Here is a 16250-nt window from a genome sequence, read left to right as displayed (position 1 = left end):
TTAATGAAAAATCTCAAACTCCCCTTCTGAGGCACAACTTTAGAGTCTAGTTTGAGTGTAGTCTAAATGATTACCGAACACGAAGGCAGAAGACAAGACAGGGATTAAAAAAAAAAGGCTTGAACAAACTTTTGGCATGTTGAGATTCAATCCAAACCAGACTCTTTAGCCATGCCTCGCCGCACTCTGAGGTTATGAAGAAAAGGTGATTCCTGTCGTCTCCTGTCATCCAGAAGAACAGGGTAACCTAACCGGCTCACACAAAGGACCAGAGTGCAAAGACTGCTACTCATCAAGCCGAGTGTGTGTGTGTGTGTGTGTGTGTGTAAACAGACACTCTGTCAGCATAGATTGGGTGGAGGCCATATACTGTGACTGTCAGCCTGAGACGGACCAAGAGCCCTTCAGGACCTCACACAAAACACGAGAAGGAGTTTAATTTTAAATCTATCTAACACACCACAAAAACGTAATAAATGTGTCACTAGATGCTCGGTACAACGCATACACCAATGAAGACATTACAGGCTGTATCACCTGGATATCTTGCGTTTGTCATTGGGGTGCAACATGGCGGCCATTTTGGGGTCCACCTCCACCAGGCGTTTGTGTAACTCAGCTCCGCCCAGCTTCTCCAGCTCCAGCTTCCTGTCTGGAGCGCCATCTCCTTCGCCCCCCGGCTCCGTGTTCTCCTGCTGTGAGACACAATTCATTTAATATTTTAACCAATGCTGCCTTTAAATGCTCCTAAATTAAAACTTCTCATTTCAAATCTATGTGTTAGAACAGAGCTTTGGGTGACAAACGTCAAATAGAAATTCTTTAAAACATCTTTATTGACACAGTGACACAAGTACAGCCATTTCAACATTTTGTGTGCAGTGTACGGCATGAGTAAACTCTATGAAATATTACTAAAGTCACCCTTTTTTATTACAATATCACTAAGCACTGAGAGCAGCATGCATTGCCTTATGTGGCGCTTGTTTTCGCATATAAAAAACAAATAAAGATGAATAAAAAATGAACATGTGAATGAGATAAACAGTGTCAAGAGGCAAAGAGGATGAAAGGGGGGGTGTGTTTGCTTTCAACAAGTACGACACTCACCCCCGTATCCAGCAAGACTCTCCACAGCAGAGACTCGATGTAATAGTTTGTTCCTCCGACAATGACTGGCAGCCTGTTTGTCCTGTGCATGTCATCGATGTTGGAGGGTGTTAAGGAGGAAACTGATCTGTGCACCCTATTACCAAGATGGACAATTCCAGTATGAACTCACCTGTTGCTAATTTTGACAGTTTTGCGTGACTGCACAACAATTAAACCCACTTTGATACGACCTGTGGAGCTCATTTAGTGGCGCTCACACTATAATGGCATAAAAATAGCTCCAACTGGTTCTAATTTAATCCGCCAGTTGCTTTTTGCTAAATTGGATGAAACTCCTCCGCAAATTAACGTTTTCAGAATCTTTGCTGAATGGCTTTATATTACACACAGATAATTGTGCTTTGTGCCTCTTTGATCTCAGACGGTTCCTACTGGAAACAAAGCGCTCAAGTAATAGCAAACATTCAAGTGTGCAACCAGAACTTGAAAAAAAATGAAAACCAAATAATACTCCTTGATGAGAGTGCTGCAAAACAGCGTGAAAGGGGTTAAACAAAAGGAAAAGCAGGAAATCGGCAAGAATCCTCAACATGCTTAATGACTCCTTACATGAACACTGAATGTGGCCCGTAAGAGAAAAACCTGATACTTGGTACACAAGGACAACACCACTTGATGTCAACTATAGCCTCGTAAAGAGGTCTGGAACAGAAGCATTAAGATCGCCGTGTTGTCTCTCAGTGGATTTCTTCTTCATGTCAGCGTTTACAGTAACTGAGCCCACTGTGGCTGATATAATGGCACTCTGATTTAATAGAACGTGTGTATGAAGTACACACTCAGCCGTACAGTGGGCGTCAGATACATACAATACATCTGGCAAGTTACAACGAAAACTATTAATCAATTGATTGGACCGTGACAGTGGCTCTCGCTTTTTTTTTTTTTTGGGCTTGTGACCAAAAAAAGAGCTTAAAATAAAGCTTCATCTTCCTGTGACTCCTCTTCAGTTGTCAGAAGTGCGTCAGCTGAGAGTTCTTACCTCTTCACCTATCAGACTGTGTCATTTGAATTAGTGTTTCAGACCTAAAGAGGTCAAACTATCCAACATCTCACTAACAACGCAAAGACTACACATAAGAGAAACTCAAGCTGAACTTTGCTTGTTGTTCTTTCCTCTGATTTATCCTGTGACCCATCAGAGGGCCCTGATCCACAGGTTTATCCACACCATTCTGTGATTGCAACCTGAATACCTTTTGGTTTTGAGCTGCCGACTGCAACTGGGAAATGTGCCTTTCATTACATGTGTCACATTATTTAGACCACATTATTGTCCGATTAATTGATGATTAATCAACAATGATAACAATCATTACCTGCAGCAGATGAGTCAGTGCTGTCCTTTCACAACAAAGTCAATATCAGCCAGTCACACAAGCATCGCTACAAATTTTAAAAGCCCTCACTGGCCGCACAGACAGAGCCACACCTTACTTCCCTTCCTCTCTCCTTTTCTGTCGCATCTTCTCTCATCTTGCACCTTTCCTTCCCTCTCCTCCTCCCTCGCCCACCTTCTCCTCTCAGAGATAATCTAATAACCGCTCAAACAAGATAAAGGCCCATCAGCCATCGTCGCTCACCTCCCCCCTCCCCTCCCCTCCCCTCCACAGACACACACACACACACACACACACACACACACACACACACACACACACACACACACACACACACACACACACACACACACACACACACACACACACACACACACACACACACACACACACACACACACACACACACACACACACACACACACACACACACACACACACACACACACACCACAGAGGGCTGCATAACTATGTTTGCAGGGGAAAGGAGCAGGAAAGAGAGTGAGCCCGACAAGCAGCGAGGGATGACAAAAAAATCGAAGGAGGGAGAACAGACAGAGGGCTGGAGGATTGAGAGCAATAAAAGAGAAAACAGAAGGAGGGGTTTGGATCGACGGAGTTTATGTAAATGTCGTGTTGAGCGAAGGATTGATAGCTGACGATGTCATTAGGTCCTTCGCCAGCTTGTCAGCTTTCGCCAGCTACCTCACACACACACACACACACACACACCTTTTTCCTCCCTCCATCCTTTCTCCATCTTGCTTTCCAGTTTAAAATCCTCCACACCACTTCTATCTCTTCTAATCTGTATTCATCGCTTTCCACTTCTCCCTCTTCCCACCAGCAGGCTCTCGCTGCACCGAGCCTATTCTTGGAGCTACCGCATCCCCTCGCCGCACTGTGTGTGTGTGTGTGTGTGTGTGTGTGTGTGTGTGTGTCTATTAATACCGTCTCTAGTTATCGCCTCCTCTCTCCACATCTGTGTGACGGCCGGTGTCTGCAGGAGGGTGTGACTGCCCAGAGTGTGTTTCTTTGTGTGCATATGTGTGTGTGTGTGTGTGTGTGTGTGTGTAGATGCATTACAGACAGACTCGTCTATAAATATCATCTCTAGTGATCTCTCTCTTCTCATTTTCAGTGCAACATCTGCAGCCAGACACACTGACAAAACGAGGACATAGCAGATCTTCTACACACACAAATTAGTAAAAGTCAAAATGACTGAATTCTTTCCCCACAGCTACCGCTTAATTATCTGAGAGGAAGACAAGGTGAAAGCAAAATGTGGAATAAGGTGCCTCCTCTGCTTTTCTCATGTTTCCAGGAAAGGATATCAGAGCCAGGGCTTTGTTCCTGAAGTCCACCACCGTGTAGCTGCTCACCAACGGGTCCACAAAGCTGATCATGTGATGTCTGCACTGGGCACACTCCTCGTCTGTCACCTTATTGGTGATGATGTCCAGGCCCTGGTACACCTGAGGGGGATGCAAAAGAAGCAATAAAGTAAATGAGAGCCATCACAGAAAATAAATGCTTTCAACAAATGCTTTGCAGGCAGGTGTAATTACAATAATATGAGAGCATATATGGAGGGGCTTAAAATAGAAATTGTAACAGCAAGTCAAAAATGGAGGTTTTTGTCCTAGAAAGCATAAAACGCAGAACAACACTGAAAAAAACAGGGGAAAAAAAGAGTCCATTAAACAAATAGGGCAGGTGACTGAAATCTATGCCAGAGGTAGGGTGTGTGTTTGTCAGTGTCTGAAGCTGGAAGTGGGCCGTTATGGAGGAAGCAATGAGGGGCGCTGTCCGTCGCCCATATGAAACGGCTCCTACAAATTATGATATACACCTCCTCTGTCCATTTTACATCACCCGGCGAGGGGGCTCCCTCATGGAATTTGACAGCTGGGTGCCACACAGTAGTCCACTTCACTCTCTGACACAGAGTCCAGAGTGGAGAGTTTTGAAAAGGAAGCGCTCGCATGGAGGGAACTTGGGAACTGGGCTTTTTCCATCCTTTAGACTTCAAGGTTTTCCTTTGTCCCGTGCCCTCGATTATTCTGAACTCTGATAAGGTTGACTGTGGAGGTTACGAGCACTTCCTGAATGGATCTGCACTCTGAGATTTATGTCCGTTTTTGCATTTGTTACGTGAACTGGACAAACATTTACACTTTGTTCTTATTGTGGGCAAATGTGTTCTTCACATTTGGTTTGGGCAATCAAAATATCACAACATATTGACAGTATTTACACTTTCAAACTACAGTCACACTGCAGTTACACCAATCACTTGGGTTTTGTGAATAACATAAATATGTGAACATATTGTTGAAACTATATTTGCTTATATTGTAATGATGTATGACTTATTCATGCACATTATGATTTATTATTATGATTTTGTTTTCTATAAGCACAGCTTGGCAGCATAGCGTGATGGTATGGCTCCCCACTGAGGGCTGTTATCACCATGAACTGACTGGATCAAAACGTTAAATGACTCGCTACTGTCAGCTTTTAGTAGATTTGCAGCTCCTGCATAATGTAGGAGTCGCTGTGGTTTGGACTTTTGTTTCTCTGTTAATTTATGGTTAAAGCTGGCAAACCACTAAAGGCTTTTATTGTGAAGCAGCTGACAGAGGTTAGTGACCAGCTGCTAACATCTTTTTAAAAATGTGTGTTTGATGCCATTTGATTGGTGGATCAGTTTTAAATAATGTAAGGGATAAAAATAAACAGAAGATGCAGAAATAGTGACGCTGGGGGGTTTAAACTGAACCATGGGGCCACGTTGCTCCAACCAAGGATCATGGGTCAAAAGTAAAAGAGCAGCTCAGAAACATTGAACTGGTGCATTTACCGTACTGCAACGTAACAAATGCAAAAGGAAATGCTTTTTGCTGTTCTTGGGTGCTGTAGCAGTATGAAAGATAAACTCCAATCTGAGCCTCGTGTCATTCTGCCGTTTACAATACCAATAATCAGGGTGAAGATGGAATAACATCAACATTTCCCCTCATTTATCACGTAAATACACGTCTAAGGCCTCGCCCTCTGTACTGCACAGCATCTGTGTGTAGTCTACCATCAAACCATTCAAAGTATGTCTGTGCGGCTCAGAAAGAGAATCCATCTGAAGTTGCCAGGAAAACTTTATGAAAGCCCATCGAGTCAAAACCTTCCTAAACAATTTTACCAGTAGGCTGAAACTTCTGGTTGGATTCAGCCTTGATTTGCGTAAAAACAAAAAAAAAAAAGCTTGGTGAAGTGCTCTATTATTCAGAGTAGGATTCAGAGTAATTCAAAGTAGGAAAATACAGCCTTTAATCATAGGCAGTCAGTCGGCAATAGAGCATGCGAGTACTATATTCACAGCATGAAAGAATGGATGAATGAAGTAACTCTTGCCTTTGAACTTGTGAACTTATTTTTCCCTCTGCGAAAACGACGCACTGTAAGTTACGATTTTTTACTTTTCAGACATTTCACGGAGCAGAATCTTTGTGAAGTTGGGTCACCGGGGACGTGGTGAAGTGGGGAGAGTAGTGCATAGACAGAGAGAGCTGGGGAGGGTTTTTTTTTTTCTTTCGTAGGGATGCCAATATTAGAGGGCTACGATTTGAAAGCTCACCTACCTGCAATCTAGAAGTGTCATGACTGTGATAGGAATTGACCATCCCCCCAAACAGAGTCTGTGCAGTTACAGCTTTAGCAGCCATAACTAGGCATAGCGGGCCTGACAAGCCTTGGATTTCCCCACCTTTGGTTTGCACAGGGCACTTTGACACTTTGCATTAAAACCTTTGAGAGTGGCGTTTTAGCCTTTCCAAGAAACAAACAAGAGCAAGGGAGTGAGGAATGGATTATAAACAGTGAGGTTTATCTGCTCCAAACTAAGCTGCAGTCCTCAGCATGTCGGCCTGCCTAGCATACTGCTAGCAGCGGCAACAGATCAAGAGTAAGCTTAACTTACATTAACTTACTAATGCTACATTAGCCCCATTGATGATTAGCACACGTTGAAGCCGGTCGTGGATGTTTGTCTACCTCTGCCTGAAATCAATTACCATTACTATTACTAAGAGTCTCGAGTGGTAAATCTGCCACTGTTATCCTTGTAAAAGGCATGCCCAACTTCATTAAAATGCTTTTTTAAATTTTCATTTCTCTCCATTTCTTGATTTCAGCACTTTTTAAATTGAGTGTAGTTGCATTGTTTTGGTTTTAGGTGTTTTTAATGCTGACGGTTTCAGTTTTATTCTATTCCTTTAGGCCAAATAGTGGCAAATAGTGGCATCGTTGTTAAGGGACTTTTTACAACATATTTTTGTGTCGTTTTTGTCCTGTCAGAGTAAGGCAGAAGATGCAAACAAGAGTCAGGCAATATAATTTTATTTTTCAACTTTGTTTTCCTGTTAAGGAAGTATTTTGTAGTGCAAGGTGTGCCCACATCCTCTTGAATACCTCCTAACTTTGTTACCAAGCATCTTATCTTCCAGTAGTCTAAGTCTGATATTTCAAGGCAACATTACACATTGTTTTAACGACATACATGCAATGGGTAATCAATACAGCGGTGCAAATTATCGACCATATCCTCGGTAAAAGTGCATGTGTGGGTTGCGTGCACTTCACCAAATCAGTACGGCGGTAAGCCAAAAGTAGGGAGCAGGGCAGGGCAGAACAACCCAGCCTGATAAATTATTCACGGCCTCTCTGCACGACACCCCCATCAGCCAAGGCAGGGATGGATGCATGGATGGATGGACAGATAGATATGAAGGAGATGGAGAGCAAATGATGGAGGATGACGGTTTGAAGGGGTTTTTGGAGAGGAAAAGAGCGTCGGAGAGGACGAGAGAGAAGAGGAGACGCACAGGCAGAACAGACAGAAGAGACAGAAGAGCGCTGTGTACTTGTTACAGAGAACAGGATGCTCCCTGACAAATTTGCACACATTATCCACTACCACCCTTCCTCTGCCTTCACTGCACACTGTCTCTCTCTCTCTCACACACACACACACACACACACACACACACACACACACACACACACACACTCCCTCTCTCTCTCACACAGACTGCACAGAATAAAGACAGAACGATAGGTAGCAGAGCAATGGCTTAATGATGCTGATAGAAAGACAGACACAGATGCTCACAGATACAGGTTGGCATCAGGTTGGTGTGTCTGTGTGTGTGAGTGTAGAGAGAGAGAGAGGGGAGGGGAGGGGAGGGGAGGGTGGGTCATGTGGCTCTCATTTTGAGCCACACACCTCCCAGATTAACAAACTTTTGTTTCACACATGGTGAAAAGACAAAAGCTTATTTTAAATACACACAAACACACACACAGTATAAATACACAATAGTTTCTCAGTGTAGTTTTTTTTCCCAGCGCTTGACTAGTCGTTCTGGCTTCAGTGTAGATTTCATGACAAATGGGCGTCTGCAGAGGAAGATCATGTGATATGACTGATAGCTATACAACAGCTACTAAATGGGCCTTATGCTGAGATTTTAACTGTTTCCAAGACTGGAGCTTAATTCTTCTATCATCCGAGTAGATGTTTAGCATTTTGCACCAAAAAGTACCCTAATGTCTCAGTATTTTGTGGTTTAAATCTCCACTCTTTCTTCGACACTTTGGCCCTGGTTCTCTCTTCCATCCGTCCTCCTCCTCCTCCTCAGCAACCCTTTCCTTTCGTCCATTCTTAACCTCCACTGAGAGGACGCAGCTAATCATTGTGTAACCGCTCCTCAATTTACATTTGCGTGTTCTCGTGCGAGAGTGTTGCAAAAACAGATTGCGATGATTTTAATTTCGCCTTAACGAGGACGAGGAGACCCGAGAGTGAAGGCAGGCGGAGGTAGACCGGAGTGTGAAGCAGAAAAATGAAAAGAGCCACTTGAGTGGAAGATATGAGGAGAAAAACGCTTTGAGGGGGGAGCTGCAAATGAAAGAGAAAATGAGAAAGAAATGAAGACTTCAAGTCGAGGCGGAGGAAATGAGCTGCAAATTGCGGCAACGTTTGAGCTCAGAGTCGCAGAGGAATCAGCGATAAAAAATCAACGCGGCTAATCGTGTTTAAAAGGGCGATAAAAGGAGGAGACTGAGCGACTGTCAAGGTTGTTTTTTTTTTTTTAACAAAAGATTTTATAGGATTCACAAAAAGTGAAGAAGAAGAATTGATTAGTGCTGAGCAAGTCGTTGTTCTTCAGTTTCAGCCAATGCTGGTCATATTTCACCCCATGTGAGGGAGCAAACAAGAAAATGCACTTAGCAGTTTTCTAACAATGATCAGCATATTCATGGAAATGCCAGCATGCAGGTGGTACATGGATTTTCTAAAGCCACCTCGAAGAGATGAAACAATTCATCAAGGCTGATAAACTGCGTTGTTTGTTTTCCACAAATGTTAATAGGCTTTTAATGTGTCCTGTCATTTCTTTATCAAAAAAATAACTGAAGAAAGTGTAAAGGGGGTTTAGTGGGAAGTTGCTGTGGAAAAGTTTGTGCCCCTCACATTCAACTTTTCTAATTCCAAACGTCATAATTCACACTGATGTCCTTCAAAGGAAACCCAGCTAATGTGGCTTCAGCTGCCTGCTCCTTCCTGCCTCCCTTTTAAATGGATGTGAATGGATGTGACCGTGCGGCTTGTGTGTGAGCGAGGGAGGAATATGTGTGTGTGTGTGTGTGTGTGTGTGTGTGTGTGTGTGTGTGACAATGAGCTCAGTGTTTGAGCTCTGCAGAGCCTGCAGCCAGCCTGCCTGGCCAACCTTACGCCCTGCACGAGACAGCTGTTCCTCTGCCACATAAATAAGGAGGGAGCGTGGCCAAATGAAAGAAAGAGGGCAAGCGAGACATAGAAGGGGTGAAGAAAGAAGAAAGAGACGGAGAGAACAAACCGTCATTGAGACATTAAATAAGATTCAGAGGAAGCCAAAAGAGGATAAGGGACGGATGAAGCAGACCTTTTAGAGTAGAGTTCAACCAATGTTTCGCTTTGGCACTATGGGTATTTTATTAGCTTAAGACAAATGTAACATACATGATTAAACATTAAAAAATGTAAAACAACTAAAACGTCAACTTTATTTTATGTGGACACAGATACTGACTAACAACCGGTCGTTTTTACCTGCATTCACCTTTGTTTTGCCGAGATTAGCTAACGTAAGGCTTACTCCATCGCGCTCTTTTCTCAGACTGGATCTAGACATTTCCTGCATTTCCGAGAGTGCAAAGCTTGAAACAAAGAGCGCCTCAGAGAACAAGACGATACATCTAATTAACAGCAGCGCTTTCGCAAACGTAATTAAAACAACACTATGGGGGTTTCCACAGTTCAGCGGGTCGGGTTTTGGTTTACGGAGGAAAACGTGAAGTCCGAGAGGAACTCGAAGCTAAATATTTGCATGGACGCCACAAGCTAACTCCACTAATTGCAGCGATTACAATGGAGCAAACTTAATTTCACCTTTAACTGCTGGTGTGACCGGGCCTTTTAGACCGGTTCGTGTGTGTTGTTATGCAGAGTAATGCACAATTTCAAAAGCTGTGGGCAATAATTAAAATATCGACAAGAACAATCTAACCAAAAGGACATTGATGTTCTGATTTGAGTTGCACAAACAGGGGTTAACACATTTTAAATTTGGGAGAAAAAGATCACTCGGTTTTAGATCTGTACTCAGCTTTGGCCGACACCCAAAGTTTGAGTATTGGAATCAGTATTGGGGGAGAAAAACTCAGTACGTTCCTATAATTATTCATCATTTATAGAAGTCAGGTCTTTGCCAAAGGCCTAATATGTGCTGCAATTTTCATTTCAGAAAAAAAGCTGGGGTAAATTCTTGTCCTTGACATATTTTTGCATGAAAATTGTAGCTTAAGAGAAAAAAAAAGTGCTGCCATAAACTGCCAAAATGTTGAAGGCTTTGATCAAAGACACCAGTAGGGTCAGTTGTGATCAGTCTGCTCTGGTCCGGAGAGGAAGACGGCACAATTCGTCCTTACTCTGACCCCTGGACGAGGCCTTGTATACATTCAGCAGCCAAACTGTAAGCTGCACTGCTTTATTTTTATCCTTCTCTCAGAATCCCTTCCTGCGTTACACCAGAATACCTATCTGCTTATTTTCTCCCTTCATTCGTCTCTCCTTCCCCCTCAAGGCAGCATCCTACAACAATTCATCCCTCCATCTCCTCTCTCTGTCTCTCTGTGGGGAATGGCCCAGTAATGCCAGACTAATAAATCATTCATGGCGTTGTCCCTCCTCCTCCTCCTCCTCCTCCTCCTCCTCCTCCTCTTCCCCATCTCCCTCCTCCATCCTGCCATCCTCCTCTCCCTCAGTTCTTTACTGTAGCAGTGACCACATCACCACACCCGCAGACTGCAATTCACACACACACACACACACACACACAATGAAAATAAGAGTTAATCAGCTCTGTTCTCGCTCCAACACAGGCTTAGATTACTTAAAAAGATGCATCATAAAACGGATGTGGGAGGCAGCTTCGCCTGAGTTACAATACAAACAGATACGTCAAAGCCCAGACAGGTCATAGCCACACCAGACAGATAGAGACACAGTGGGAGGGGGAGAGAGAGAGAGATAGAGAGACATGCACGGAGAAGGACAGAGAGAGGAGGGATGACTGCGAGCAAATTTGAGGGATATAACACATAGCTCCACAGTTTTTGAGAGTAGGATGTGTTTAATGCGTAGATAAGCAGTTGGCATTGGGTAATGTGTGCATGTGCAGAGGCATAACCTTTGAAAGGAAAAGCAACCTTCGCTGCGGTCAAATCAGTTGACTACATGACAAAAATTTTCAAAATTACGGCTCAAAGGGCGAATCAGTCCTCTGTGTTTTCACCAAGAAAGACCTCCTTCATTCCACTTTTATGGGACTATAAGGGCCAAGATGACACATGACGGCTTTCCTGCTGTTCAGGCCCATTTCTCACATTCAACCAGAAAACCACAAGCCTGACAAATTATCGTCCTTTGTCACAATTTCCACTGCTCATTTTGTCTTTGTTAGAATACGGCGGCTCCTCCTTTCATACACGCATAAAGGAAAAGGTCACCGGCCACCAATACTTCCAATAGACCCACAAACTGAAGTAATGGTGCATGCATGTGCATGACCTGTTAAATTGGCCTTTGGGACCTCTCATGGCCCTTTGGTAGGATACCCCCCACACACACCCTTTTTTTACACACTTGCAGTGAAACAATTTATTTTGTGGTAACAATGTGTTATTGGTTAATGCATTTGACAGCTGTGAGTAAGCATGGGAAATCTGCTGAGCATTCCAAATCTTTGGTGAAGTTTTATCTATTTTTCTTAGTGTGATTTAGCCCAGCTACTCTTTGCTTTGCTAATGATCATGTCCTACCTTCAGGGCTGCAACGGTTTTCCATTCATTTCACTATTCAGCGTCAATAAACTTCACTTCTCTTTATTTTTGTCAGAATTCAGTAAGAGTTACATAGCAGCTCCAAGCAGAGACTGTTTAATAACTCTTCCTTGCTGGTGCATTCACGTGTTCCTGAGAAACTAAAATATCTAAAGCATTTATTAACAATATTACAGAATCTGGAGTGCTGTTTATCATCTAAAATTAAAGCATGCAATCAAAATCAAAATGTTTTTCTCGGATCCTTCAAATGACTACATAAGTAAAACTTTAATTATTTAGATTTAGGTTAAATAAGTAAAACTTTAATTATTTAGTCGTTACAAAGACGATGAATAAAAACATGCACACTGGCGGTGACGTAATCCAGTAGCTGCCAATATCCTTCAAATGAAGAGTGAAACAGGGAACTCCACAGTATATTTCACTGGTGTGATGTGCAGCAGAGAATAAACAAGGCAGCGTTTTAATGATGATCGCAGCTCAGGTCTAATGTTTCCGTCCGAGCGCTCCTCCCATGAATCACCTCTGAAGTGCGCTCACTCTATCCCCTTACTGTCACTGTCCATGTCAAATGTTTCTTATTACCAATAACGCCTTGCAGAGTGCTGTCAGCGGGCCGTGCCTGGATGAATCACCCTCTCCCCTGAGGAGGCATTTGATGAACAGACGTCTATCCATTACAGCTCATCACAGGCCTGATACAACCAATTAAACCCTACAACTTGTGCATATCAAACAATCAGAGCAACAGCAACACCACACTTGGATGTAGTATCATGATATGAGCAGTTCTCTTGTAAAAGTTCGATCTGTTCTAACTTTAAAGTTGCCCACGAGTGGCTTTAAAATGTTTTGATATCAAGAAACCCATCCACATCACACAGCCCGGACATTCGTTTAACACCTTTCCCCAGAGTATTCCACGGATGCAGCTTATCGCGACGACAGTGTGCATCTTTAAGAGCTCTAATTGGGATCCTTGACACTTCCAGACGATTTTAAACCAGCCAAATCTAAGCTTCTCAAGACCTCCTTAATGCTACCTGCATGTTAATTAAAGACTAATTTACTGTAAACAGCTAAATAAGCAGAGAAAATCTGAAAGCCCTATCTATTGTAAACTATTAAAGTATGCAGAACAGGAAAAGGAACCCATTCAAGGGTTAATGAGTCCAGTTAAATTTAGTACAGAATATAATGTGCTGTACTACTAACTCAGTCCTGGGTTCATATAATTGTGAGTATGGTGCACAGAAGCTGCCTATCCTCTGTGTGAAACAAAGACTTGGCTAATTTCACCCTCACAAGACACCCAGTGCTACATGTATAGGTGAGGTAATGGGTACAGTGAGCTCTGTAAAACCTCACATACACACTCACACATTTTCCCATCAGCCCAGCTTCTCAGGAGTGAGAGAACAGCGACATTTTTTTATCTATTTTTTTTTACTAGAAGCCTCTGACGGACCCCCGCTGGTCCCTGGACCCCCACTTTGGGAACCACGGGTCTGCACTATTTGGCAGCGCCTCATTCACTGACAGTACAGCCGAGCGCTTGTGTGTGTGCCATAGATAGCATGTTCATTTAATGAGTGAATAATATCCCCCTGCATGGCCAATGAACTGTGGGCTGGGGGCATGGGCCAGGGGCAGGAGGGGGTGATAATAACACAATAGGAGTGTTAGGGAGTGTGGGAACCAATTCTCCCCAGGACAATAGACACTTCCCAGTGGCCACAGCGTGCCCATTCACCATCAGCTGCTGGGCCGGCGTAGCACAGCGCTGAATATGCACCAGCTCAGCACAATGCTGCTTTCTCCCAAACAAGACCAGACTGTTTCCTATCCCAAAGACAACACAGTCCAGCTCTAGCCTATACACAGCCTCATTCTCACATAAGCAGTCTCTCTCTCTCTCTCTCTCTCTCTCTCTCTCTGCATGTCTGCACGTCTCTCTCTCTCTCTCTCTCGCTTTCTCTCGCCGTCACACACACCAACAGGAGGGTGGCAACAAGGCCGGGGATTGTGGAGATGGGCTGGGGCTGCCATGCTGAAACTAGGCCACTGTTTCTCTCCACCAGAGCTGCTGGTCGGTGAGATATTCTGGGCTGAACTGTTATTAGCGTAACCCAGTTTACCCAGTACCAGGTGACTGCTGGAAGAGGCGCGCCCCGCTGGGACACACACTCTCAAGGACAATGCGCACCAAGAGGCGGGGAGGAGGGGGAAGAGAGGTGGTGCTGGAACAACAGGAGAGAGGTGATGAAAGAGTGAACACGGTGCGATTACCAAGTGAATTCTGCTGTCGGAGGAATCACTGCTGGACCAAGTGGAGTTACTGTGTGTGTGTGTGTGTGTCCACGCTGGTGTGACCCAGACCCAAACCTGTACCCAACCTTTTACTTTTGTGTGCGTGCCCTCTGGTTGCTGTGGCAACCGAGCCTGAGAACCAGAAGGGAGGGCGGGGCCACGGGAGAGAAGACGCTAGCCTGAGAGTTTTTTTAAATGTCGCTGCATTCTCACACACACACACACACACACACACACACACACACAGCTCTAAGATGTTACTGCTCGTCATATAAACCTTTAACTACTTCCTGTTGTATATGATTGTTTTTACTGTGACTGGATTAGCAATAAAAGACACAGTGATGAACGAACCACTAATTATCCGATCTCCATTCATTTTCACTTTACTTTAACTAAGCCAGAGCCACTCGGATATATTACAGTTAAACAAATGTCTGTTACAATCTGACCTTTTAAATATATGTAAATAAGTGATCATGTGACCCGAATAGTATACAAATTTATTTTGAAGCTGTGAAAAGTTCTGCCTGTATCGTCCTGTGAATATTGTCTCTGCAGTAACTGCGTTTCATGTTGCTGAATAAAAGCACCTTACCCACCTGATTCCATTCATCATAGAGCAATTTTTGTTTAAAGCAATTTACTGCAAACTATTTCCTCACTTTATGAATGACTATTTGTCTCGTCAGTGCACTTCGCAGGTGCTACTTTAACATTTATTATTCATGCGTTATATTGTCTGCAGTAGATGCTCATACTGTGAACAGTATTCTGCTTTTTAGTTACTCTCTCGCTTCCTTTTTCTTCCTCCTGCTGTGACAATCCACTTTCAGGTGAATGTTATCTTCTTGTTGTTTTCTTTTAGTAGTAGTTGAGATGAATTTCAGGATTTCACTGTACTAACTCTCATGGAAGTAAAATTCCCCCACAGAATTGTAATGTTGTCATCATGTACCAGGACCCCATCTGTTGTTATGGAGGTGTTCAAATGGAGCAAAAGTGTCCAGCTCACATGAGGCAGGAGGACAGGAGCGGACAGCTGTCACACATAACCTGACAGCAGTTGTTTTGTCCTGATCCTCTCTCTCTTTTCTTTGAGCATTTCTGAAAGAGTCAAAATAGGACCTTGACTTTCCTTGAAATGACTTCAGTGTATCCAAACAGGCCTCCCAGGAAAGACGAGCCGTGCTGCATGTGTGCATGTTTGTGAGGTGCTGTTCTCCTGCAGGACTGTCCCAGCACATCTGAGGTCAGGTTTAGTGCTGGATACGAGCCACTGCAGACCATTACCTCCTCACGATGGCGGAATGGTCGGATCATAATGAATATTTATTGTGTTTTGACACTCCTTTCACACATATCCTACCGCCTGCTCCCCTGCGCAGCGACACATAGCTAAACACGGACTCCACATGGACGAACACCGAGCTGGAGGACAGTCTACCGGCTTGTAGTCGGATCTGCGTTCATTTGGCCAGACAGCAGACGTTTTATTCTGCTTTTTCTTCTGCTTTACTCGGGCGTTATGGCTGCCATGTCAAGGACTCCCTGCACATTTCCTCGTGTCAACAGTCTTCCTACCTGCATGGAGTCGGCGCTGATTATTTCTGCCTGGAGCCGTTTTCCGATCTCGATCGCCAGCTTGGACTTGCCGGTGCCGGTAGCTCCCAAAATCACCACCAACGACGGAGCCATTGCTCTCCGCAAGGCACCCTGCACGCTGCGAGCGGACGCCGCCATGATGCTGCTTCCTCGGCGCCCAGCTGACGGCTCCGCGCATGCGCTGTGAGCACGGAGAGGAGAGGTGGGCTCTGTTACCAGGCAACAAGCAGCCGTTACTGTGACAATATTGATTGATAGGGAGGGAGGGGGTCACGTCGGGGGTCTTTCGTCTTTAAACATAATCTTTAAACATTTCAGGCATGCTGCTGTGTATTAAACTCTATCTGCAGCTTTAGTGGTTATTAAACCGGT

The 16250-nt window shown here is 44.0% G+C and overlaps 1 protein-coding gene across 1 annotated transcript in view; it reads right to left on the bottom strand.

Moving 5' to 3' along the window:
- trit1 (tRNA isopentenyltransferase 1) overlaps window positions 1–16022 on the bottom strand; it is a 30795-nt gene extending 14773 nt beyond the window's left edge. Inside the window, exons 1-4 of the mRNA XM_070846627.1 lie at window positions 15858–16022; window positions 3851–3991; window positions 1111–1209; window positions 538–695 (exon numbers count right to left, since the gene is read on the bottom strand). Coding sequence (XP_070702728.1) covers window positions 538–695; window positions 1111–1209; window positions 3851–3991; window positions 15858–16016 — 557 coding nt within the window. The 5' untranslated portion in view covers window positions 16017–16022. The remainder of the gene's footprint in view (window positions 1–537; window positions 696–1110; window positions 1210–3850; window positions 3992–15857) is intronic.
- Between the last annotated feature and the right edge of the window lie 228 nt (window positions 16023–16250).

The sequence above is a fragment of the Pempheris klunzingeri genome, chromosome 16, assembly GCF_042242105.1.
Source record: "Pempheris klunzingeri isolate RE-2024b chromosome 16, fPemKlu1.hap1, whole genome shotgun sequence".
NCBI classification, from domain to species: Eukaryota; Metazoa; Chordata; class Actinopteri; order Acropomatiformes; family Pempheridae; genus Pempheris; species Pempheris klunzingeri.
The sequence above is the reverse complement of the archived record's forward strand: the minus strand, read 5'-3'. Positions and strand labels throughout refer to the sequence as shown.